The following is a 27,644-nucleotide window of genomic DNA, read 5'->3' as shown; positions in this document are numbered from 1 at the left end:
CACAACTGTACCCTCATTGGATGCAATTTCTTTGAAATCTTTATTCAGAAAAAAAGCATATTAACATTATTTATAACTGTCCATTTGACAATCATGTCAACATATATTAAGACAAAAATATGTGGATCGACATTACTTTAATAGGGACATGGAGTATAACTGACAGATGTTTTAAATAAAGGATCAATCAAAGAAAAAGTTGGGTTTTTTCTTTTTACATAAAAGCTTCTGCAAATCTGCAAAGTAATCAGTGAGGAAGGCCAAAGAGATTAAGGTACCATCTCTGCTGTAGCTTTGGAGGCAATCATCGATACAGACGACAAAGTCCGCAGTCAGTTGGTAGAAAAACAAAACCTCATACATGTCAGCAACAGAGCTGATATATACAGACACTATTGAGGCCTCTTGAATTTTTTCCTTTTACTTTTAGAGTATGACATATATCAGAAACATTCCTCGTTTTTCTTTGTTCTCAGTGAGTAGAAAACTGACTCGTGGTCGGCTTCATTCAAAATGGACGTGTATGTGTTAGAACCGAACACTGGTAAACATGCTTCAGTGCCCGAGGACACATATAAAGGTAGGAGGGCTCGGTCATCTATGGTTACTCGTGCTGCGAGGAGCCTTGGGGCCCCTCAAGCCTTTATACAGCTGGGTCTAAATGGTTAAGAAGGCAACCAAGTCAGTCAGTCAATTTATAAATACTAATAGGCTAAAACTGTTTGACATGCAGCATCTTTTTGCTTGATTGTATTTATTTACTTTTTTTTTCATCTTATTTTTGCTTAATCTGAGATTAACGTATTTAGTGTCGAAGCAGCTCACAACACAGCCCCAGACCATAGGCAGAAACCACAATCAAAGAGGTTTTGGTCAGTTTCAGCAGAGAAAATATTCATGGCTGAAACACACTGTTGCATGATTGAATGTGTGTCCTCATCTTGTCCACATCTCCTAACTTCTGCTTTGATCTGCAGGACTGTAAATGTTTCACCTCACTGAGCACAGCCCAGCTGCTGGTCATTCCTCCTGAATCAGGGAGGCATCGGGTGCACTTGGGTTGAGGGGAGGGTTGCAAGTCCATCCATGTACATCACATTTATCTTTTCACGTTATTGTCATAACTACTGTCGTCAACACAATTTAACAAGAAGATACAAAAACAGAACAGCTGATTTGAAATCAAACAAACAGCCAGTTATATAAATGCCCCATTTCTCATCTGTGCTGCTGGTAGAGAACCACAGAGGGTTTTTTGTTACACATAACAGTGGGCAGGGGATAAGAATAGGCTTTGCTCTAGTGAACAAATACAGAAAGAGGAGGAGGAGTAGGTGGAGAAAGTAAAAGAGCCAGAAGAGTTAAAAATAAAGAAAAAGACAGAAAAATGTAAACATCTCTCCTGTCTGGGGAGGACTGAACCACCTCAGAAGCTGAGCTGTAGCAATCAACACACCATCAAGCACAATCCACAGGGTAACAATGAAGAAATCCACAGTTGGGACAAATTTCTATCCATAATCCTTTGCATGATCCAGCCGGTTCCCTTTCTAGCCCTGACTGGGTCCTTTCAGTTCTGGGAGGCTGAAGAAGAGGTGAAGGAGTAAATGTGTGTGTGTGTGTATTCTGAGTGTATGCGTTAGGCATCTTCCTGGGTGTGTGAAAGTGAGTGTAAGTATAATAACAATGTACATTCTCACATAGTGTGTGTATTTGCGTGTAAACTCATTTGAATCCACTGCTGACATCTGTTCATTAATGCATCTCAGAGTTGAGTTTGTCCTGGAAGATGTACAGGTTGTTGGTGGCAGCGATGGCGATGATGTTCTCCGTTGGATGCCAGGCCGTGTGGAGGATCTTCTTGGTAAAGTCCAGACTGTCCACACTGATGTCGTCTTTCCTGCGCTTTCCTCCTGCGGCACAGACCCTCCGCGGCTTCAGGACGGCTCTGGGTTTGCTGCTCTCTCTCGACGCCTCCAAGGTCACGTCGCGCTTGGTGTTGCGGTCGAACATGCGGAAGAAGTTGTTGTAGGCTCCAGTCATGATCACACTGCACGGAGAGAAAGAGAGGAGAGGTCCAGTCTGATGAGTTCCATTATCTTTCCAGACAAGTGACATGTTCTGTACAAGACAAGCAGATACAAGGATGGATATGGCTGTTGGTTTTTGTTTTCTTTTTTTAACCTAAGATAGTGATTTCTGTCCACAAATTCAGATATTTTTACAAAGGATAAGAAAACAGCTCTGAAAACCTCAGAACCTTGAGCACATCTTTACAAGACACGAGTCTCTAGGCGTGGTTCTGTTAAATTCAATAAGGGTTAAAGGCTTTTTTTTTATTCTTCTCTTCCTCTGATAATGTATCCTAACATTTCTTTGCTGAATCAGTCAATTCAAAACAGCCAGTGTGTTTACATGTGCTTGCTGGCGTGTGACGCGTGTGCAAAACAAAACTCAGCTGCAATGTCACGCAGCGTCCTGGATGAAAAAATTGCACATTGATGTTTCTCATTTGCGGGGCGCTGCTGGGAAGCGGACATCTTTAGAAAGGCAGACACCCCCTCACTAAGCAGGTGTTCACTTTCATGACACACACACTCAAACTTAAACAAACATCCTGATGCCATTTATTTGTGTTTCTTTATTTTTGCTGATGTATTAATCCACTAAAGATGGCTCCCATTGAATTGGTTGATACATTGTTTTAGTTTATTTTCAGTATATGTTTTGGTTTGCTTCTAACCTCTTTGTGAGGTGATTTTAGAGAGCAGCAGCAATCATGGAGGGCGTGCCTCCATGATTGCTGCTGACAAGGGTCTGGTGTGCTTAATTAGTTTGGCTGGCACTAACCAAGTAGCTGGAGGAGAGAGGGGAGATTGAAGAAGAAGTAGTTTGTTTTTTTGTTTGTTTGTTTTTTTTTTTCCTTTTTAGTATTGGTGGTTTCGATAAATGGTAAATGGTTAAGGTGGGATGTAATTTTGTCTTTTGTAGGATAGTGTTTAAAGCTAGACTGTATTGAATGTTTTTAAGGGTCATAATTGTAAATACACTCTTTGGTACTGAATGGTTGTGGCCATAGTCTTTATAAATTTGGTGAGAGATGTGGATTATAAGAGGAATCTATGCAAACGTAATAAGAAAAATTAGTAAAAACCAGGTCTTTTCCAATACTAGAGTCCCATGCTTCCCCCCCGTTTGGTTGTGGATGTTGGCATTCTGCTTTCATTAGGTTAAAACTTACATGCACGTAATAGATGTCACTGTCATCAAACGAGTCCAGATTGTGGAGATTTAAGGTCGAAAAGTTACGCAATGGGTCTTCAATACAGCAACAACATAAGCAGACGGGAGGTGCTGATGAGCTGAAGGAAGTTGTCATGGTTCTAACTTTTGAAAGGAGTACTTGTTTGTTTTGTGTACACGCTCTATAAACTGTGGGAGAATTATAATTTATACCCCTTCATCATCAGTTAAACACTGCCCCATATAAACAACATTTATTGCCATTTACCTTAAAATTGAAAACACATGTATGATCAGACTATGGAGCTCAGTTTACTAAACCTAAATGAGATGGACGAATAAGGAGGTTTACACTAAAATCTCCAAATCCTTACAAAACATGAGTCTGTCTGGCTAATCCACAAAAAATGTTTTGAATATTTTTTTTTAACCAACATTTTTTCCCCCTAATCAGACAAACTACAAATGCCCATCTTTATACCACAATGGGAAGTTTTTTCTGCTTGTATGAACTGACAACTGTCAATTCATGTACTTAACATGAATAGCCTCAAGAGGGATGTGCGATGTATGCAGAAAGTTTTCAGACACTTCTGTATGATCTAAACTCAATTCTTTACAATCAGTTTGAATTTGAATGTTTAGAAAATTTATTAGAAATATAAAATAAATATGCAATTTACAATTTCCATTAGTTGAAGCACAAGTCTTTAAAGGAATGACCCTACAAGGTGTCACACCCTGTTTCTTTCATTTTTCTCAGAAGAATCGTTCCCACTCATCAGTTTATTTATTTTTTAACATGCCATAGTGGAAAATGGTTTGCACATTGAGGCAAAAAGAAAACCCTGTAAAATAAAATGGGAATACAGGTCTAAAAACTGTTTTGCATGTCTCCGGGTAAATTAGCTTTTTGCATGAGGACGAAATGACATACATACACGTAAGAAAAGATATCAAAGAAAAAAACAGAGACCAACATCTCATCAGGTACCTGTCCGAACCGTTCCAGGCACATTCAAACTTGTCAAAGATGCAGTCGTTCTCGTAAAGGGAACACAACTTACTGCGGAGGTAATCATGAACCTGGAGAAACACATACAAATATGATTAAAAATGAGTCCACTTTTCACAGCCTCACTCACAAGTACTCACTCTCACTGCAAACTATAAATAGAATAGTAACACACACACATCAAATCTAGCCAAGCTGCAACACAAACCTCCCTAAAGGCAGGAATATTAAGATAATAACCTGCAGCAAAACAAAAGCTTGCAGTTTATTTTGATATTAACTATTTTTCTAAAACACTAAATCCATGAACATCCAGTTCTCTATTCTCACACTCTCCATGGAGGTGATAACAGTGAATACACACACAAATTTACTGACTGATAACTCTTTTCCCTTGTGCTTCCATTTGACCTGTCTGTGTCAGCAGGGTGTCTGTTGGGTGATGCAAATGCTTGAAATCCACACCATCCTGCAGCCACCGTGCTCTGCATCGAGCCGTCACCTCTCACATTCTGCTTAAAGTCAGCAGTCAACAGCCACTTGCAATCAATAAACGGTCAAGCTGAGGGCGTCTCATGGTTGCACATCAAACCCTGGGACATTTTTGTTTTCCCAAATGGGTCATTACAACAGTCTGGGTGAAAAGAGAAAATGTCAGCAGGAGCTAAATATACAGTCTTCCTTTGATTGTTTTTCTTTTTGTTGTAAGTCTGCACAATCCCAGATTCAGAGTACATCATCCCTCATCCCTCCTGAATTAATGCATCATTTTCATATTCCAGAATCCACAAAATGTCAATCCACAAAAAAATAAACAGATTAGCTCTAAATCACTTTTCACCCTATTTTCTTTCTTCTGAATCTTTTTACCTTAATTCACTGGTGAGAAATGGTATGTCAGCCATTAGGAATTGCAGATTTTTTCCTGCATTATTCTGTCTTAAGATGTGATACAGACACAACAGCCACACTAAAATAAGAAACTACACAACCTGAACACTAACTGAACCCTTGTAATAAATTAAGCTTCGTTTGCCTGCAGTGACTAAACTGTTTCCAGTAGCAGCAGATCAGAGCTGTATTACAATGGTGGATTTACCTCATTGTTTAGGTCTGCGTTTTACCGTCATCTCCTATGGACTTTCATCTTGTCACCCATTCTGACATTCCCAGTTTAATCCGTTTCTACTTAACACAATGTTTGAAAGTACTTTCCTTTCTGACTAGTAGTGAGTTTTACAAGTAGGATGCAATGTGAGCATTTTTTATGTCATCATGTATAAAGAAACATAAGAATTTTTAATTTAATTTTGATCTACAGAAGTGAAAAGTTTTAAGCATTAAAATAATTTTATTTCATGAGTGGACCTCAGAGATTAACAGATAAAGGTTTGTTCAAATAGTGAACATCTTTTAATTAAAAAAAAAAGAAAATCAAGTCTTACACAGCTCAAGCTAAAGGAGTTAAGATACTTTGAATTTAAAAAATGATTATCCCACAAATAAAATAGCTTCATCCGCACTCTGTTATGCTTGGAATGATGTTCTCATATTGGTGCACTGGACCAGTTTTCCTGGTAAGTACCATATAAGTACCATATTTTAGGCAAACAGTGGAATTATTTGAAAGAACATATTTTTTTCAAGTGTTGTCCCACCAACTCAGTGCTCCAGTCTCATAGAAAGAGATGCTGGCCAGCTTCAATTCTTTCTTCAGCTTTTAGCCTGATTTCCTTTCTTTCTGTCTTTATTTTAACCTGAACTCAGCATTTCACAGTTGTGCTTGTTGAACCATTATTTGTACTGGATGCCATCTTCAAGGGACAGCAGGCTTCTTCATTTATTTATAATTTGTCTAAATTATTTTGTAACTCTTTCCTCTTTCCAGTCTTGTTTCATTGACTGAAGTTGACATACTTCCCAAAGCTTCTCATCTGGATGTTTGAATAATGTTTGGATAACAACAGAGCACTTTATGGAGTTTGTTGATAACTGTTTCTTATATGAACATCAGACCAGATAAGTAAATGACTGACTTTCTTCTTCTCGTCTCCTCATGCTGCAACCTCTGCCATCCCTCTCATCCTATCATTTACCCTCACCATTCTTCTCATCCTTTCATACTTTCATCAGCCCTTCCTGTCTCTCCCTCCCTAACCCACACCCCTCATCTTCCTCCTTCCCCCTCTTCCTCCCCCTCCATGCTGCATTGCAGATCTAGGTGTCAGCCACTGTGTAAGGTATCCCTCCGTCCTGCTTTACTTTATGAGTGGAAGCTCTGCGGCCTATAAATAGCTCCAGTGCGTCTTAGCCTCCCACACCCGGCTGCCTCATAGGCCCTCACATGTCAGGCAGACACACACACAAACTCACATGTTCACCTACATACCCACTGCAGGAACTAAACACACAGCAAAAGGAGAGGCTGATAAACACTTTAACTGTCCATTAATGAATAAATAGGAGCCTCTGTGACCTACGGTAAGCACTTTCAAGTGACACAAACAGTTAAATTGTATTTGTTAATGCTAGAATGTACAAACAGAAAAAGCCTCTTTATTCAGCTTATTTTGGTTCATGTGTCTATTTTCAAAAGTGTGTCAAAGCCCTGTAATATTTGTCACACATGCAGTTAAAATGTATACTGCTAATATATGGTGTGTATTTTCCCCATTCACATGATTACTAGAGACCATATTATAGTCCAAAGTTATAGAGTTGGGTCTCTGCTGATTTAACATGGCTGTGAAACACTGCCTCTGGCTTGCAATCAATTCAATTATTCTTGAAAGGTTTTGGAAAAATTCAATTCTTGGTAAGTAATGTGATTGTGTGAAGTAACCCCTGATGATTCATTTCTTCAGCTCTGCATAATTTCCAGAATGGCAATGCCCCTTTTCACTAAAGTGATATTTATTCACCCAAAAGCACAAGTTTAATTCCAACCAGATCATTCAAAATCCAGCAAATAAACATTAATTGTGAACTGGTGGAGGAAATTCTGCAACATGTCTTCAGGTAATAGGTTTAAAGGGTAAGAATACGGGTGAGTGATGATGTTTGCTGCTCCACACTTTAACCTGCTTGCAAGATTAGAAAAAAATCTGCAACTCATCCAATATAAACAAAAATCATGCAATTTTGACAATGTCCCACTTCCAGTGCACCTTATCCTGCTGCCATTTTCAGTGGTGAGAACACATCATATACTGAGAATCTTCAGCTGTCTTGAACAAGCAACAACCTAATTCTAAGGACCCTGTCCAGAGTTCATGTGTAGAAACAACTCTGCAGCTCATTGGGTACCTCAAACCACTGAAACTGCTAAAACAAATTAGATCAGATCCCAAAAGATCTTTCCTTATTTAATGTTTTGATCATGCGGCTGAGGGTCTAATACACATTCAGTCCAAGATTAGTTTGGTTAAAATGTGGTGTCAGCAGACCCGCAGTGCAGTACATCATTTTCACAATCACAAACCCATTCAACGATCCTTGATTATTTCTACAGAAATTATCTATGTCATTAAGAGGTTTCCTTAAGTTGCAACCAGTGTGTGAAATTAAAGACACAGAACCGAATACTTAAGCAGGACTTTGAGACAGCACCATGTTGTGTCTGAATGAGGAGAACAGAATTCTAAAGAAATATCTTTATGCACAACATGTTTATAGTTGTAAAAGAAAATAGTGACCAGCAACTTATCAACTGTAATCTAAAATCATTTCTGACCTCCAGAAGGTTTAAAGAAAATATTTTAATGCAACCATTAATCTGTTCATCTTACCCAAATTTACTCCCTGACAGGAAAAAGCTTTGTTGTATCAGCTGGGTATGAATATCATGTTTGTACTGCATGGTCAGGCACACACCTGGTATGTCTCCAGGGGCTTGCTCTCCATGTTGAGGTCCCAGACTTTGGCAGTTAGGTAGTCTCTGGTGAGCAAATAGCGACCGCTGTGGCTAAACTTCACATCCGATACAGAGGAAATAATCTCAGAGAAAAAGGAGCGGGAACTGGGGTCCTCGGGCTCCTCAAACACTGCATTGTGTGGGAGAGATGAAGAAAAAAAAGAGGGTGAGTGCTGTGGATCCAACCGCCAGACAGAAATAGTTGTGCATCACACGATGGTCTTTATCTTTACAAAGATAAAGAATGTCTCAGATGAGTTATGACTGTAGCCTATGAGGTAGAGTCACCACACAAAGATTTTCAAATGAACAAATGGTCGTCAAATACTGAAAATCCCAGAGAAATAAATTGAAGTTACACTAAAAGGTGACACTGAAAAACAAAAATGAAAGCTCAAGTTGCTTGTTGAGTACATCTTGTGCAGAGACATTGCACCTGCGACTTGTGGTCAGAGATGTAAATTAAATGGAAAACATTTAAACAAGAACAAAAGATGGAGAAGAAGAAAGTAAATTTTGAATTGCACAGGCTTTAAATGAAAGAAGAAATGCACCATACATTGATTTGCTGTCTCTTAAAGGGAATAGAGTTGTGGAGAAACCAGTCTGAACTATATTAATAAAAAAACAGACCTGAGGCAGAAATAACTATTGAAAAAAAAGTAAAAAATGTCCAAGAAGCACAACATACTGTGTGGCTACACTGAGAAAGTCAACTAGTTTAGATTTCATATGACTCACTGAGTAAATTAGCTGATTGAGATTTTGCAGGTTTTAGTTCACTGGCTTAAAAAATAAGCCTGTAAGCATTAAAGTTACACTACATAACTTTTGGACCATAAAACTCTGAGCTTCTAACTTGTTTTGATGGTACACTGATATTTATTATGTACATTCCTGGAGCTGTTGTTGCCCCCTGCAGCAACCTCAAAGAGTTATCAAGAAACATCCCTCAGAACCAAATTCAGATTCCATTTGTTGATAAAGGAGCTTGCTGAAACATCAAAGAAAAATGTTATCAGGATTAATTTCTTGGGAAACATGGATGATCTGTTGTGTATGAAAGTAAAGAACCAAAAACAGTACAGGAACATCACAACTGCCCCTAAAGTCATGTAGCTAACATGATTAAAACATAATGACAAAAACTACATCAACGGCTTGTTTTATGGCAGCTCAGCCGCCTGAAAAGGTAAAAATTATTTATTTAAAATATGGTTTTAAAATATGTAAAGCTGCCAAGCAAATATGTTTAACCCTCAGAACCCTCAAAATGTCCAGACCATATTTTAAAAACACATGAAGGTGTCTCAGCAGGTTTACTCACATTTGGAGTGCCTGTCGCACAGCGCCGCCTCTCTCATGTCACAAAGGCGCAGGGTGCCTTTGCTGCTGCTGTAGACAAACAAGTTACAGTGGTGGGGGTGAAACTCAGCCGCTGTGATCACTTCTGTTAGATCCTCCATGTTTACTGGTTTGATATCCACAATGTCTAATAGAAAGGGGCGCGCTTAGGGAAATACCACACAATCTGTTTTTTGAGGTTTTTATTTTAACAGTATGATCGTCACCTGACTATATAAACTGTCCATACTAATCCATTAATTTATGAATTTATCTTCACAGAAATGGTAATCACTTACTCAAATGAAAACTAATTAAACTGTTTTAATTAATGTGAAAGCCCAACACAAGTCCATAATCCATATGAAACATAAACACGAGTGCATGTGAATATAACTCACTGTAAATATTTTACAGCAAAATAAAGCAAACCAATAAAGATATATCTCAGGGGCATTGTTTGTAGGAAAGTAATTCCATATTTAGATAAACTGCAATATTAGGAATCCTGTCTGGGTCAGGGATGTGACTTTGAGCGGGATTACAACTCTGAAATGAGCTAAAATATTCATGCAGCTCCTGAATTATTCATTAAGATACACTTTCTCTCCTCAAGAATAATATTCCCCTCCCCCCAATGATGTGTCTCTGTGCATTTTTTTAGACAACATAGTGGGATTTACAGTGTGGGAGTTTGTTATGCGTGTATTTGTAGGGGGGGAGAGTTTTGTTTCCTGAGCTTGTGCAAACATACATGTGTGCATTAATTATCTGTTGCCCATGTGAGCGCTCACATTTATGTGTGTGGGTGTTTGACTTCATGACCTGTGATTGCTGTGCACAAGCAACACAACCCAAAAAAAAAGGATACTGAAGCTGCGATCAGTGATGTCCAGATTCCAGAGGTTGATCCTCAGGTCGTCGGCTGACATGTAGGTCTCGTAGTCTGAGTTGACGGAGATGGAGTTGACGTGGTAGGTGTGGGCATTGGCAAACACTCGCCGTGGGCTCACCTCCACCATCAGGTCCATGGGCTTCAACACTGGCACCTGTAAAAGACAAAGTGTAGTGGTCTTTTTATCTGCTCAGGAGAAGAAAAACAACCAAGATGTAGCACATACCTGTATACTAAACTCAAATTGTTTAATTCCTTTGGCATCAATAATACATAACGGATCAAATAAAAACTTGATTTATTGATGGTAAGTTTTTGGCTTAAAGGCTTTTTGACCAAATTTTCATAAATTCTTTTCTGACTATTTGCATTTGGATACACAAATATCAGTTTTGCATACAGCACCAACATCATGCTCATGCTCTGAGACCGCTTCAAAGACAGTAAACACCGTAATACCAAAAGGTACACACACACACACACACACACGCACGCACACACACACACACACTGACTCAGGGAAAAGATTTAACTGCTAATATTAACAAAGATTCTTCAGTTAATTCAGATCCAGTACAGATGTTGAAGTGGCTGAAAAGGATTTCACCACCCCCACACACTCGTATAAAGTCGTCTATACTGTGTACCAGTGACCCATTTATGTATATGCAAGCACAGCTGTATGCACTGACCCACTTTTATTCAGTCATTAAATAAGATAGAAAGGACAGATAGATAAGAAAGCTATGTTACTATAGATACCTGTAGGGAGGTGACTGTGGAGATGTCCTTGATGCGGCCCTCCTCATCTTTCAGGTTGTATCCCTCTGGCCTTTTGTCTCTTTCACTCACCTTCCACAACTTAATGGTCTTATCTGGAAAACATGCAGGGCCATTAAAAGCAAACTATGCAGGAAATTCATAAGAAAAAACAACACATAGACTCAGACTAATGTAATCACTCACTGTGGTGTCTCTGTGGTGTCTTATCAGTAAGAATGTTGGTGTATTTCTCCGTAGAGACGTTGCACTCTGCAGACTTTTACATACATACAGTATTCTCTGTCCCAGAAATGGGACTCAGACGTAAAATCCACAAACACAGCAGCTTCTTACACATTGTGTGGAGGTGTGGACAAACTTATTTGTATTTTAGAAAGATGACTACTGTGAAACTGTAAATAGTATGTTGTTTTTCTGATTTTCTGGGAGAAACTGCAGTACATCTCCAACTTCCTTAAAGATATGTAAAAGTTGAGCATATGAATGAATTCAAAGTCATCTGGAAACTGTTTTAATCTTAAACAAAGAAAAAATAGACATGAAATCCCACCTGGAGTTTGACTTTCTAGATTGTAATTCAGGTCATGTTATCCTAAAGAGCATCTGACACAGGAAACAACATGGCTTTTTTTTTTCCAATTTTCTCAATCTCAGTGTCAAAAATGAGGTGATCACAAAATCTGACATCCCACCTCCTGGCTACATCTAATGTAAAATAACCTGAAAGAAAAGTAGAGACGGGACCAAGTGTGAAAGGTTGCTTTTGCAATAACTACGAAGTCTACCTTAAAGGCCCTTATGAAATATTTAGCAGAGTGCTGTTTGCTACTGCTTATTTACAGTTATCTTTTCAATGTTTTAAGTTAGTCCACATGTATGTTTTTAAGTGTCAATGATCTTGTTTCTTATTTTTAATGAAGTGACATTTTGTGTTGCCAAACTGAATTGTTCAATTGAATGTTGCTTTGAGTTGTAGCTTATGCTGGCAAGCTCAGAGCAGAACAGCTTCTTTTTTTATGCAGAAGAGAAAACACCAACCAATCAAATCGCCTGACTAATGGTGTGTCTGTCCACCTTAAAATAATATAAGTAGTTTTCCAGGGAAAAGAAACTAAAATAATCGCTTGTTAGGCCATTTACTGGTGTATAGGAGTCAAATAGTGCCTGTTCAAACACTTAAGTATCAAATTTGATTTCAATGAGATTTAGGTCAATTATATACAAGGAAGGAATTTATCTGAAAATCTCTGATTAGATGCAATCTTTTACCATTGAGACTGAAAATAGAAAAAATTTCCAATTGTATAAATTCCAACTTATGTTATGTTTTAGGATTTAGGCCAAAATATTCAATAGAAATATCAAAACAAGACAAGCTAATCAGCGTCAGTGCAAACTTTCAGGGTCATTTGACAGCTTTGACTATTTGTTTTATACTGAAAATAATGACACTGAGCATTTCAGCAGCGTCAATACCCAGCTCCTAAAGCAGGCCCTCCATTTTTCATACCCCTCCATTATAAATAATATAGTACTTAAAGAAATCAATACCAGAGGGCTCTCTGGGTAAATCTATAGATCTTCCAGTAAAGTCATAAACTCAGAATGTAAACTATAAATTCGGACCTCTCTGCCAAGCAAGATAAAACTCAGATGCTAAAGCTCTTCAGATTAGTGATGCAGCACGAGTGGCGACACTTGACTGTTTAGGCTTCGTACCAAAGAAATTCTGGCAAAAGTCTTAACGCCATCATCCTCTTAAGTCAAAACAAAACAATTCAATCAGCGAAAATGCCACAGCTCTAAGGCAAAAATGACCAACCCCTCCACATCAGGAATACTTGTGAGATTTTTGAAATGAAAAAACACTATTTTAATTTCTATCTAATTGAAATCTTTCATTAAAGATTGCACAACACCCTCGTTACCGGCCAGCAGATGCTGATTTTACTAAAAATGTTCGAGAAGTTCTGAAATGCTCCTGTACTAAAAGCAATGCAGCCTCATCCGTTATAGTCATAGTGCTTCCAGAGAGTCTTTTCATTGTGTCACACTCAGCGACCTTTTCAAAATGGTCAGCTATGTTTTAATAACAGGCCCTGGCTCCTATTGGATGTGTGTGTGCTGGTCTTGTGTGTCTGTAAGGGTGGGTGGGGGTTCCTCTCCTCTTACCATTGGTTGAGAGGAGGAAGTGTGCGGCGTTCTGCTGAGGCAGCCATCTGATCTTATTGATCTTCTCCTCAATCTCCAAACTCTTAAGGTAGTCGAATTCTGGCTCATGGCTCTGAAAGGTGCTGTACACATTGTACTCTCCCTGGGAAAATGGCTCAGTCTTGCTCTGTTAGAATAAAAGAGGAAATACAAGAAAACCGTGTTATTGCTCAAGTGTACATTAGAGTATAATGTAAAACTCTGGGTTAACCTTGATCATGTGAGAAAATGGTACAGCATTGTACAACTATAATGATAAACTTTCTGACACAGCAGAGGTATCAACTACTTATCAGCCAATCTATAAAGTATCTGGAGGGAAACACTGTGTATTCATCACTGCCCTTGCAGCTGTAATAAAACACTGTAGATTTGTGTAGACTGCTGGTGTAAGTGCCTACCTCAGGTTCCCTCTGAAAGATGACCACACGGCCTCCTTTGTCCCCTGTGGCCAGGAGCTCTCCTGTGTGGTTGAACTCAACAGTGGAGATGATGTCAGCTGGAGAGAACAAGACACAGAGACAAAGATGGAGAAAAACAGAGGGGGGAAGAGGAATGTAGTAGGAGAAGAAATGATTGGGAGAGAGATGGAGAGAGAGAGACGCCATTAAAACGACTACACATCATTGTTCATATGTGAAATGTTTATCTCAATATAAATCATTAAAACAATCCATCAATCTAATATATAAGATTAAAATATGCAAAAATAAAAAAATGTGAGGAATAAAACAACTTTTTATGAGTAATAATTATTATGCAAACCTGTTAGCCCACAACATATAGAAAATCAAACACACAACACACAGCTGTAGGCACAGGTGTTATCTGTGATCCTCTGTGACACACAGACAATGACGCACAGGACTGCAGTGTCACATGAGATCATCATGTGCATGGATGTATTCCACAATCTCTGTGGTGTGAAATCATACACAGCAGTGAAACCTGAATTACTAATTAGAAACCCTCTTTCCTATGTTTACTTTTTTCCCAGGTAAATTGCTTTTGTGTATTTGCAACAATGTCCTCGTCGGCAGCTTTGTGTCAATAAATCACAACAACATTGAAACATTTGCATTGATCGTTACTTCATCATGCAATAGACCAAACCTGAACTAGAAAGCTCTCAGTCATGCTGTCTGATGGAGCACATGTACGTCTGACATCTGAGGCTTGAATCTGGTTTGACGTTGCATGTAATCTGCTCCCTGTTCTGTCTACTTATCCTCCTCTCTTTTCCCCTTTGTGCAGCAGATTTAAGATTTAGTCATTCATTTGGAGACAAATCTGCAGCAGAGGCATTAATGTCTGAGATGTTAAACCTCTTGTAAAGTGATTGCAGACTGGGTTTCTATAATGGCCCCTACAATAGACACCACCTAGATTTTCAATGTTGTGTTTGTGAGTGGATGGATACTGAAAAATATCATTAACATGTATTTAAGTCTGGTCCAACATTTTCACTTGTTTTGTCCTCTAACATTAATTCTTAGTCATGCTCAACCTTTCTCATTTTAACAAGCTCAGTCTGTTTACTGATGGATCCAAACTGCATGTTCATTTCAGTTGTGAACTTTCAAATCTGCAATCTGCACACTTGTAAACACAAAGAATGTGTTGGGAACAGGAAGTGATGCTGATCACCATGGTGATAACTAGTCAGTCTTGAAAAATGGTCATATTCATCCTCGTGGTTACAATCAATGCCCACGTCCACCAACACACATTCATGCTACGTGCAGAGCTGTTTCAGTTGAATCAAGGACTTCAATTCCTGGTTTATGGGGGAACTGTAAAGTGTAAAATTTCCCTTTCAGATGGACTAAATCACTTCTAAATGAGTGACATTATTTTAAACTGAATAGTTACTGGCTTCCTGGGGTCATAACAAGAGGTGGGACAATTATCAGAAAGTTGCAGCATTAACACAAATTTGAAACCCCAAACTGTCCTAAACAAACTATCTAAACAATAAGATAAGCTTTAGAGGTGCTGGTGGGCTTTCTTTTTATTTTAGAACAAGCCAGGAAAGCAGATTGACAAATTTCCCTGCTTTCTACTAAGCTAAGCTACATGACTGTTGCCTGGATACAGTCATGAAGCATTTCATTACTTCAACTTTTTCTTAACTGATTTTTAAAAGTCTAGCGTTTTGCTAAAATAATCCATATTTCATCATTGTTAAAATCAGTTTGGTGTGTTGGTTGTACACATCTGACTTGGAAACAATTTTACTTTGCATCTGATTTTTTGTGTTACAATGAGAGTATTCTGCAAGTTGTAGTAGATATTGACTTTACAAGACACAATCGTTTTCTAGCTACTCGTAGGAAAACCCTGTAATTGTTTTGAAGTAATTCTCAAGGTACACAAGCTTGGACTGGACTGGTCTTGTGGTACTTTATTATTAAATTTCAAATAGATCATTTTGAATATTTTGAATATTTTTAGAAGAATGCACTTATTGCTGCCGCATACTAATTATTATTATTTAGTATTTGGTTGCAGAAGATTGTACAATGACAGTTTCTACATGTCTCCATCTAGATGCTTCTAGTATCTGCTTGTAGTTTCAGCTTGCTAATGTTATCCAGAGGTCTTCTTGTTAAAATAAATTTAAGATCTTTCCAATTAATTTCAGAGAGATTTAGCAAAGGGCAGTTTAAGCCAGTCCTTTTTTTTTTTTTTTTTACATTTTTAATCATTCTACTTTTCTTTTGCATGCTTGGAGTCATTGTTCCATCCAAAGAAGCAAAAACTTCACTTTAAGCCCAGTTTTCTTACACTGGGAGACATATTTCAATGTGAAATGTTGTGGTAATGTTGTCATTTCATCATTCTTCTGGTGCATTCAGTGTATCTGAGACGAGACAGCAATACAGAACTTTTACCATGTTTTAATAAAATTCAGGTGTTGTTTTTTTTTGGACTTTACTTGATGCAGTACCTCACCAGAGAGCCAAACAATGTTGGCTTTTCTATCAAAGTTTTTCTAAACAATTGTATTTTCATTTTTTCTAGCTAGTAGAACTTCATGAGAAATGTCCTTTTTCATTGCTAGCTTGATGGCTTTAAATGTCCCATTTTTCTAATCACATCTTTCTGACATTTTATTGAAAAGCTCTCACTTTGAAGAAAGCAAAAGCAACCCATTCTTTTTTATGCAATATAACTATCATCTGTTGGTCACGTGAATTTTAAAAATTATTGTCTTTATTGTTGTTAAATAACTGGATAGCTTACCAAAAATGTTTAGATTATTAAAAAATGTGTCATTTTCATTGATTTCTATTGTTGCTCCTTTCAGTACCACATACATATCACTGTATGGAGTTAATAATTGTGACCAAAACTGAAGGACTGGAACAGCATTTATTAACAGGATACTTCTGCCTCATAGACATCTTCTGCTACTATTCTCAAAAATATCAAAGGTCATCTTTAAAAATCCACTGGGCTTAGATTTGATAGATTGAATGTGTCTTCACAAGCTACTTCAGTATTAAAAAATAGAGCATAGACAGTATTTTTATTGAGAACCAGAGCAGAAACATCGTCTATTTTCAGTGGCCTTGAGCGAGTTGGATTTTATGAGTGGAGGCAGGGACTGCTCTTGAACCTTGTACTAACAAAACCATACACACTCGCTGCCCCACACACTAAATATTACTGGTTGACTTCTTCTCTTTCTCTATTATTTAACACCCATTATTGTTTTTAATTGTTTTCAAGGTTTGTAAGTCTTTGTTTCTCTCTGCTTTTTTGTCATGTCTCATATCATGCTCACTAAATATCTCTCGTTTGCCACATTTCACACCCTTGTTTCTTTCCACTGTCATCCCTCCCCCCACGGCACTGCCTGGCTGCATGTGAGCATGGTGATGCTGGTGGTGGAAGAATGGGAAAAGAAGGTGAAGGGAAAGAGGCGCTGGGACGGAGGCGGTGGAAGGGGGATTCTCTGGTGAGTGGGAGTTGTCATGGTAACGGGCTAAGGCAACCAGTCGCTGTGGTACTCCTAACGGTGTGCCGTATATGGTAGTCTGATGAAGGAGGAAGTGAGATTCATCAATCCATTCCTAGCAGGAAGAAGCAGCGTGGTAAAATAATTAGCTGCTGCAGTTCTGACCACTGACCAGTGTTGCACAATTAACTCCAGGAGATGGAGCATACATGAATTTACTAATCTGGACCTCTACATAATCATTGCCTGCACACACGATGGTAAAACTTGCATGCAATCAAATTCACAAACATCTGTGTGGGCACGAGGGAGCTGTGAATGCACACGTGTTGTGATGCAGTGTAAATGTGTGTGCTTTGTGCTCTGTGTGTGAGTGCATGTCAACCGTATCCATTCAAGCCTGATAGAGAAAGACCTCAGCTAAGCAAAACCACGGAAGCAATACACAATGTAACTGAATAAAATATGGAGCACACCCTCATCCTCTGCCTGCTCTCAACCTCCACCCTCTCTATCTTGGTGTTTCTTTATTGGCCTCTCCTGAACACACACAAGACTCACACTCATCTGTCTCTTTCATCCATTTTATTAAAAGAGTGCCAAAGAAAAATGAACAGGAAGAGCAGATACAAGCATTGTTCTCCTGCAGTATACAGTGTTTCTGTGATGTGTGTAAGTCTGAGACGGTCAATCTGTGCATGCTCATTATGTCATGGTATAGATGTGTGTGTGTTACAGTAAAGAAAGGTAGCTGTGTCTCCCACAAACAGTTGTTAAGCATCAGTAGGCTCGTCTGACTCATTGGCACACTGCAGAAGCTGAGAAAGTATGACTGAAGATGCATGTGCCTACCCACACACTACATTTCAACAGTAAACAATACACAACATGAATGAACCCAGTCACACATAAAAAAACAAGAACTTGATTGTACAGTTAAGAGTTTAAGAGCAGAAGCATCACTGACCAATGAAACTTCAACAAAAAGTAAATCAAACTTGTTTTTTAATCTTTCTCTGCACTTATCCCCATGGTTCTCGAACGTTTTCTACCACGCACAATCCTTTGGAGGGAAAAACAGTCCCCATTAAAACATTATCTATTTATCCATCCATCCATCCATCCATCCATCCATCCATCCATCCATCCATCCATCCATCCATCCATGCATCCATCTATCCTTCCATCCATCCATCCATAAATCCATCCATCCATCCATCCATCCATTCATCCATCTATCCTTCCATCCATCCATCCATCCATCCATCCATCCATCCATCCATCCATCCATCCATCCATCCATCCATCCTTCCATCCATCCATCCATCCATCCATCCATCCATCCATCCATCCATCATGACCTGGCCAAATGAAGAAAGGTCACATGCTGCCATTTTGTGGACCACCTTTAGATCTTGTATTGATTATGGGAGACTCTGACCACTGTGCAAAGCCTTCTCCAGTATATACCAACGATTCTCAATGGGGTTCAGGGCTGGACTCTGTGGTGGCCACTCCATGTGTGAAAATGATGTCTCGTGCTCCCTGAACCACTCTTTCACAATTTGAGCCCAATGAATCCTGGCATTGTCGTCTAGGAATATGCTCGTGCCATCAGGGAACAAAAAAAAAATCCAATGATGGAATAAGCTGGTCATTCAGTATATTCAGGTATTCTCTTCTAATTCTCTGGTTAGCCTCACTGATTGATTTAACCCTTCTTTAACAGACTAACATCTTTTCCATTATCATGGGATGGGTCTTTTCACATAGTTGTTAAGGAAATGAGAAGTTATTCATTGCATTAGTTGGGGTTAAATAACTTGTTGCCAGCTGAAAGATAATCGCCCATGCAGTAATTATCCAATAGGAGGCTTGTAGCTATTTGTTTAGTTAAATTCAGGTGGCAATGCTTTTTTTTGCCAGGCAGTGTATGTGTTTGTCTCTCTCTCTAGATGGATGGATGGATGGATGGATGGAGGGAATGTGTGCAATCCAAGTGTTACATAAAGTTCATATACTGCATATATACCTGTTCTGAAGACCTCAAAGTCACTAAAAGCTGGACACTCCACAGAGTTGGGCTTTATGGAGTGGCAAGAAAAAAATATTTTGTCTTATTACATAAAAGCAATGTGGGAGACTCCCCAGACATACTGAATGAAAGAAGGTCTTGTGGTCAGAGAGTTTTTAAAATAAATCATTGAAATAACTTTTATTTTGTTTTTCTCATTTCATAAATTCTGGAGTATAGATTTTTATCTAACAAAATCCATTAAATATCCATTTAAATTACTGGTAATAATGCATAGAATAATGCATAGAAATAGGAAAAACACACACACAAAAAAAAACCCCACAAATAAGCCTATCAAGCCTATCAATATTAATGAAAATCATTACTTCCAACTACAGTGTAACAGTTCACATAGAGGCGAGAGGAGATTTGTGGAGGCACAGGGAGGGGAAATCCTTTTTCTAAGGTTTCTATAGGGACAGAGTGGAACAGACGTTCCAATTATAGAGATCTTAGTTCTGTGTGAACACGAACCATTAAAGCCGAGCCAAAAACACACACTCTGTAAAAGCAAGGACAAGCCACCACTCAGCAGGAGATGTTCGTGTATGTGTGTTGGTAACTGTGTGTGCAAGATGCAGCTCAAGCACCCCACATCCATATATCCTGGGTGCGTGTGCACAAGTGTGTGTACTCAATTACCCTGTAGAGAAATAAAGGGAATGGAAGGAGTGAGAGAGAGGAGGGGGCGAAGGACGTGAGGGGAGAGACTGCCAGAGGGAGACGTTAAATTGATCCCTGTCCTGCAGTTTTAGAGTTATCTGGAAAAAAGCGATGCATGTGTTTGTGTTAGAGGTGCACATGTGTGCAGGGGAATGATTTAAGCTCAGCCCAGCAGGGAATCTGCCATTTCTGCAAACACATATCAGCACAATGGAAAAAAACCGGTGTGAGCCTAATGGTTATAGACACAAACAATTAGAATCAAAAACCAAACCATCCTGTAATCCTGTTTTAGCTGCATAAGTATCATTCAACTGCATGAGTTTTCAAAGCTGCTAACTGTTACATTTCTTTAGATGAAGATTATTTTGTTTTTCCACCAAGAGCATAGCATAAAATAAAAAAAAAAAGATTTGGAGATTAGCTGGTTTACACTCGATCCAACCTAGTGATAATGAAAGCTGAGACTGTGCGTTAGCGCCTCAGGAATACTAGAACGTGATTCATCATTGGAAAACAATATTTTCTGTCTTTCTTTCTTTTCTCTGTCTCAAATGCTAATGTTTTTGTGTCTTTTTAAGACATCAAATGTCACGCCTTTGAAGCAAACAGAACAGTTCATTTGGGAATTGCAGATAATTTTCTGTTTCCCAATATAACATATCAACAAATAGCACAAAATAATAGAAAGTTAAACAAAGAATAAAATAAATCTCTATTCGTAGTCTTATGCTAGTAAATATCACCACCAACATGGATAAGAGTTCAGACCCGAAGACCTCTTTAGTTTTCACTGAGCAAAAGTCTTGATCTACAGTTCATTAAATAAAACCAGTAAAGTAACGCCAATAAAACCAGATACAGGTGCAGCAGCTAATTGAAACATGCAAAAACCCATGTAACTACAGTATACATAGACAAAAAAGTCTGTACAATTCTAACAGGCTTGAAAGTCAGTATTTCTGTGACCACTTTTACTCTTCAGTACAATCTGAACCCTCTCAGACAAGCTTTCTTGTAATAGCAGTCCTCAGGAACAGCTTTCCAGACTTCTTGAAGAACATTTTAAAGCTCTTCATTGGAAGTTAGCTGCCTTTTGTTCCATTCCTCACTCAAGATTATCCCACACTCCTTCAATAACGTTGAAGTTTGGATTCTAAGGAGGATTCATCACCTCATAAGACCCCTTGATTTTCTTTGCATCAGAGACTTTTTATCTGCTATAGACAGATTTTAGGACTCCCACATTTTTTTTTGTTCAATAATTGTCCAGTTTCCTCAAACCATTTAAGGGGACACTGAATGTCTTGCTAAGATATGAAAAGACTTTGGTAAATAGCTTTTCAGGAATCACCAAAATACAAAATTACTACTTTCTATCTGTCAAACAGTTTTATTTTTTTTTACTGATTAAGAAATTAGAAGAAATTATGTGTCTGTGACAAGCTGCTAGTTGTTAATTATGTGTAATAGGCTGCTAGGGTGGTGTTAAGTGGCTTTAAAAAAAGAGACTGGACTAAAAAAGCAGGGAAATGTCTGAAAAAAAAAACACCTTGGAAACCCTTCAGAAAGCCCAGAGAACTATTGCTCAAGATTACGGAAAAGTTTACAAGTAAGTCTGACTCTTGATGCAAAACATAAAGAAATGGATCAAGACTTCTGCACAGAACAGATACACTGAATTTAACAGAAACAGAATAAGACAGAGCTGCTTTAAAGGAAGTAAGATGTCATTGGGTAAAGTTATTTAAAGAAATCCACCTCATACACACATACAAAAACACACACACACACATGATCCATACCAAAGCAAGCAGACTGAGACAAAAATAAAAGGGCAGGAACCAAAATAGATACACCAAAAAGATGAAGCAGGCAGACACAGACAAAGGCATGTTTAAGATATTTATATCACTCAGACTCACAAAGGAATTCACACTAACTCTACTCCTGCACACACACTCTCCCTCTTAACACATACACAAACTCTCACATGCAACCACTCACACACAGGTGCACACACATAAGCTCTCATATTTCCACCTGGGGTCATGTGGCGCAAATGTGTGACACAGATACGACCTTCGGGATAGAAAAGGGTAGAGCACACACCTTCAGTGTAAGAGGCAAACGGCTCAGGCTCCAGAGAAAGGGTAGTGATGTCGGAGCACAGGACCTGGATGGGGCTCAACATCCTGGGGGAGGACTCCAGGGTGGAGAGGGGTGGACGGGATGGGCGGAGCTCTTCAGGCTATAGCCAGGAGCAGCCCTGCAAGAGGAGCAACGATGGACGGGAGGGAGGGAGGGGAGGGAGGAGGGCAACAGGGAGGCAGAGGGTAAGGAAGGAAGGAGGACCGGGCAGGGTTAAGGGTGGGGACTGAGTTACTACATCACCACATTCGGTCATGAGTACTCACCAAAGAAAATCTACTGGTAGTGTATTCATGATCACATTGTATCTATGTAACATGAAAAAGTCACAAGTGGGGTCTGGCAGGAAGGTTAGCAAAACATGAGGAATGAACAGAGTAATCGGAGAGTCTCAGTGTTTGAGCTCTAATCAGATTTTGCTGCAAATAATAAGCCTGCTGATATATATTACAACATGCCAAAGAAGGAGAACAAACCAAGAAGAGTGGATTATTCCGGCATTTTCCCCTTTGACTAATTGATTCATTTCATACCTTTTATTTAATTTTTTGTTAAAACATGTAACATTATGAAATCTTCCAAAAACAAGTTAATAAGCAATTCAAACATCTTTAGATTTTCAGTTTAGAATGACAGATTTTACTGCAACCACTCTCAGGGTCCAGGTGATGATTTTTTGGGGGTTCATGTAGCAGTAGCAGGAAAACTGAAAAGGTACAAACCAAAAGACCTAACTAATTACACCCAGTTGTCAGTGTGCAAGCTAATCTTAGATGTTTTAAAAATTTACTTTAAAAATACAACAACTTCTTTCCAGTCAGACTGAAAGCAAAAGACACAGTGGAAGGAAAGAAAATGTCTACCTAACCACCTCAGTATTAGCGGTTTTATCTGTCATCCCTTCAGTCACTCATGAAGTGCAATAAAAACTGAAAATGTGCAATATCACTAATAGTAAGAACGTGTATTTGATTTTTGCACAAAACTTTATTATGCACAAGTACTTTGTGCTTATAAAAGTGGCAAAAAAAACCCTTCTTGATTTTTTTTTTACATCAGACCTGCTACTTTATTCTTAAGTCTGAGAATAAAGCATTATTTTAACTTATATTCATATGATCTAAAAGCAAAGACAGACATTGTAGAGCCAAAAGAGCCCAAGCGTGATATACTGCTGATATTTGATTCACAAATATCACAAAGCCATGGTGAACAGTGAGAGTCACAAAAACAAAGCTCTAACTCTGATTCATTTATTTCTATTTTACATGTATTTGACCTTCAATTTTTGGATGTTTGCTATTTTAATATTATTTGTTTTTGCATGTAATTCAAAATTTACTATTTTTAAACAGTAACAAATGCCCAAAAACGCTGAAAATTTGCCACTCCAGGTTGGTCTTTTCAGGTGCTTCAACTGTATGGCATGGATTTATAGAGATTCTTGCATGTGGTCCTGAATAAATATGCTGTTGGTGTATTATTAAATAAATGTAACAGAATTCACATTAACTCTTAGAAACATTTAATTAAAAAAAATTTCACATTTTCTCATTTATTCTTTAATACGATGATACTCCAGTTGGATGGGGAGGCTGCAGCAGGGTGATATTTTGAAAGGCAAAATATGTGGAAAGGGGAGTAAGAGATGGAGGGAAAGAAAGAAGTGAGGGATAGTAAGGGAGAGGGAGGTTAAGCACCCCTTATCTGAAGGAGTTAAAGGGCTGGGGAATCTCCATGGGACAATCTATAGACACACTTATGTATGTGCACGCACAAAACATTTGTTGACACACATCCATACATATACACAAAACTGACCAAGATGGAAAGATGGAGTTACAAATAAACACAACCAAGCATCAAATCACATCTCTCTGTCTAACTCTCACTCTCTGTCTTTCTCACGCACATACAGAAGCACATTGTGTTTGAGCAGCTTTTTGAGCACTGTTGGATAATTGTTTGGCAAATGCACCACTACAGCACTGGGCAATGCTGTTAGCCGCATTAAGAGGAAAGGCAGGGAAAGAGAGGGGGTCATTGGGGGATGGAAATGGAGAAGAGGAGAGTGGATTGGGTGAGAATGAACGTAAGGTGGAGGGGGGATGGAGTTAATGTTCAGGAAGTAATGTTTTTATTTGTGACCAAAAACAATATTTGACGGTCATTAGTGCAAATCTTACAGTTTTTATTTTTATAGAAAACAATTTGCTACAATCTCTGCTCCCAATGTTCTTCTCAGCACATGCTCTGTGGCGTGTCCACCTCGGTGTGAGCTCATCAGCAATTCACCCTGAATAATGTCTGTGTCTGCCTGAAATGTGCCGAATAATTAATAGTGCCATTATTGGTGGGTGGAAACAGTCTGTCAATCATCCTGGCCATGCATGAACAGCAGCATGTTTGCCATCATTGACTGTTTCTATGGCAATAACAGATAGGAGGTCCATGTTGAGACTTATTTTGCCACTCAGTCATCAAAAGACCTTTCGAAAATGAATACAAAATGCTCATGGAAATACTTTATATAGGGGAAAAATACAGAGGAGCATTCACACATAAGGGCAAACAAAGATACACCTAAACACACACACATTTATACAATCAACAGGCAGAATTACAGGTATCCTCCGTCTACAGCATTGCTTCTGTGTGAAAGGAATTATATGACATCTGATACACAAGAAGCTTAACTTACTTTCTATAGTGATAATGCATATCATAAATGAGCTCGTAACACGTTCATGACCCTCTAATGATAATCCGGTCTGAAAAGCACTGCGAGCTGAGCGTAAGAAACAGACAGTAGCTAGAGTAAAGCTCAGATTAGTGGCGTTATTCAATGTCACAGTCCATCTGTTTTCACAAGCAAACTATTCTCAGTAGATTGTACCTGTTTGTGTGCTGCTTGGATTTTAAATATTCTCCCAACACAAATCTGATGTGTATTCAGTTTGACACATGCACCTGTTATGGAGAGGAGCGAGCAGTAACAGAGATAATGAGTGTAACTCAGTTCTGATGTGAGATGACATGTGCCTCAATACATATGCGAGAATGTGGTGGAAGTTTCTGCTTTTCTTTGTATAGAAAATTCTACATTTAGCACACACACACCTAAACACTGGCTAGATTAATTATTCATTGCAGTGGAACAAAAAGCTAATAAAAGCTGAAAACAAAACTGAAACAAAAAGTGAAATAAAAAAGAAAGAAAATGGTCTTACAGAAGGGATGGAGAGGAAAAAATGCACAAGATTGGTTTAATTTTGCACCACTGTTCATGTTGCTCTGTCTCCACCCTCTGTTTAAACACTTATCAACACAGAGCTTAAAGGAGATAAGAGGCCATCATAAGCTTGTTTTGCCCAAAAGCCAAGCACACACACACACTATGTCACACACACAAACTCTTCCAAAGCTCCATAAATGCATGCACACTTGCATGACAGAATATCTAAACAGAGTATAGACAAATACAGCTTCCTCTGTCAACTTACCTTCAGTCACATAGTTGTGGTCGGGGAGGAAGCCGTGGTGGTTGAGCTTTGGGGTGGCGTCAGTGTCTTCGCCCATCAGCGGGGCTGGGGGGGGTGCCCGTATTGGTGGGGCAGCGTGGTGGTGGTAGATAGTTGGTGGAGGGGGTGGAGGGGATGTCGACCAGCACAGCTTCCATGCTGCTGCCCGCCGACGCCTCCTCAGCACAGGGGCGCACAGCCAAGCATCCTATCCATAAACGAGGATAAGTAGCAGGCGGGGAGGGAATATGGGAGTCCCGTATGAGGGATGGGTGTCCTCACAACTGTTCCCAAGAGTAAGACGCAAACCTGCAGAACAATGAGTATTCAAAAATACGAGTTTGTTTAGTGAGCACGCATCACACGTGTAGCCAAACGGATAGAGCACGTCACATGTCCACCCTGTATTTGCTGAGTCCAGGTGTGGCCAAACCAGTTACTCTTCCATAGACATACATGGCAGTTTACACATCATCAAGCTCTCAAAGATGGGTAAAGTCCACGCTTGTTTATGGAATTTCAGAAAGAAGAAGAGATGAGGAAGAGAAGAGTGGGGGGATGGGAGGGAGGGATGAGCAGAGCTTGTGGATGGAGTCTCTGCAGTGCTGCTGCTTCTGCAGTGAACTCACACACATGGACACACATACAGCAGGGTGAACACACACACTCACCTACACACACAGCAGCCTGCAGGTCAGATGCTCCTCAGAGCGTCCTTCATAAATAATGTCTCTTCTCCGCAGCAGGTAAGAGTCTCTCTGGTTTCTTGACTGTTCAAGAATAAGAGGAAAAATCCTGTTGGCCTCACGCTCTGCTGCAGTCTGTGCTTTGGCGTATGTATGAGAGGCAAAAGTGAGAGGTAGGGAGAGGGGGAGGGAGAGTCAGAGAGGATCTATCCTGCTGCGCTGGTACGTTTGGGTGATGCATCAGCTGAGGCTCCGCCTTCTGTTTGGTACAGCCAATCGTCACACACTTGAGATCTGCCTGATCACTGGCTGCTGGTGATTAACTGTTATAAAGAAGAAGAGGGGATGGAAGAGTAGATGGCAGCACGGAAGTAGCAGAGTGTCTTATAAGGTTGTGATTAATGAGAGAGAAGCAGAGAGACCAGGAAAGGGGATGAAACTGTTTAACTTCACTTGGTGCTGAATATGAACCACACTACAATGAGTGCCAGATTAGCCTGGGGAAAGTGATCGAATTAGCACAGAAACAGAGAATAAAACAGGACCATCTTATCCACTAAAGTCTGCAGTGAAAGCAGTGAAAGTAATATCATATGTATCTTGATCTGAAGTTATCATTTCAAAATATATCTCATTCAGCAAATTCCCTTTCATGCTAAGAGTTAGAAGTAATCAACACTACATTACTGTAAACAGCTAGCTAAGCTCTGTTCATGTTAAATAATCACTAATTATGTACAACAGTGTTGTCATCTCAAGAGAGGATATTAGATGGTACACATCCTTCAAAAAACTCCACTTTTTTTCTTTTACAGATTATACAAAAAAAGATACAAGTGTGCTTACAAGCTGTCCTCTGGCTTCAGCTTCATAACCGACTAATTTCACTGTAATTTTAATCTTCTTGTCTAACACACTAAGAATGTATGACTGAAAACTAAATGGAAGAAAAAAAATATTGGAGCCATTAGTTTTAGTTTGGTCAAATATGATGCATAATGGAAATTGTATTGTTATAAGTAGGAAACATGAAAAATGTAGCTTTTGATGAGTTACCAAGAACACGTTCATACTAATACTTTTATTTCAGCAAGTGTCTTACTTTTATTGTTGTTGTTAATAATAACAATAATAATAGTAATCAGCCAAATAAATGTCTTTAATAACCGATTAATGTT

The 27,644-nt window shown here is 39.0% G+C and overlaps 1 protein-coding gene across 2 annotated transcripts; it reads right to left on the bottom strand.

The window, feature by feature from the left end:
* Window positions 1–21: 21 nt before the first annotated feature.
* Window positions 22–26,826, bottom strand: LOC121643500 (serine/threonine-protein phosphatase 2A 55 kDa regulatory subunit B gamma isoform). 2 transcript variants are annotated; one of them, XM_041990946.1, is made up of 11 exons: window positions 26,452–26,825; window positions 25,763–26,089; window positions 22,221–22,377; window positions 13,806–13,903; window positions 13,366–13,531; window positions 11,173–11,285; window positions 10,387–10,564; window positions 9,499–9,663; window positions 8,132–8,301; window positions 4,238–4,329; window positions 22–2,050 (listed from the first exon to the last, which is right to left on the bottom strand). In XM_041990946.1, exons 3-11 carry the CDS (start codon window positions 22,300–22,302, stop codon window positions 1,756–1,758), a joined length of 1,359 nt encoding a protein of 452 aa, XP_041846880.1. In that variant the 5' UTR covers window positions 22,303–22,377; window positions 25,763–26,089; window positions 26,452–26,825; the 3' UTR covers window positions 22–1,755. The 2 variants fall into 2 exon arrangements, with proteins under 2 accessions (XP_041846880.1, XP_041846881.1); XM_041990947.1 differs by lacking the exon at window positions 22,221–22,377 and having other exon boundaries at window positions 26,452–26,826.
* Window positions 26,827–27,644: the final 818 nt, after the last annotated feature.

The sequence above is a fragment of the Melanotaenia boesemani genome, chromosome 7 (genome assembly GCF_017639745.1).
Source record: "Melanotaenia boesemani isolate fMelBoe1 chromosome 7, fMelBoe1.pri, whole genome shotgun sequence".
In the NCBI taxonomy this organism is placed as follows: Eukaryota; Metazoa; Chordata; class Actinopteri; order Atheriniformes; family Melanotaeniidae; genus Melanotaenia; species Melanotaenia boesemani.
This window is presented reverse-complemented; position numbering and strand designations above follow the sequence as displayed.

Excerpts from the sequence above, each read along its gene's own strand:
- LOC121643500 (XM_041990946.1), bottom strand. The coding sequence starts at position 22,302 with ATGTTGAGCCCCATCCAGGTCCTGTGCTCCGACATCACTACCCTTTCT. Across the intron at positions 13,904-22,220 it reads GTTTGCCTCTTACACTGAAG|CTGACATCATCTCCACTGTT; the intron begins GTGTGTGCTCTA and ends TGTTCTCTCCAG. Across the intron at positions 11,286-13,365 it reads CTTCCTCCTCTCAACCAATG|ATAAGACCATTAAGTTGTGG; the intron begins GTAAGAGGAGAG and ends CATGTTTTCCAG.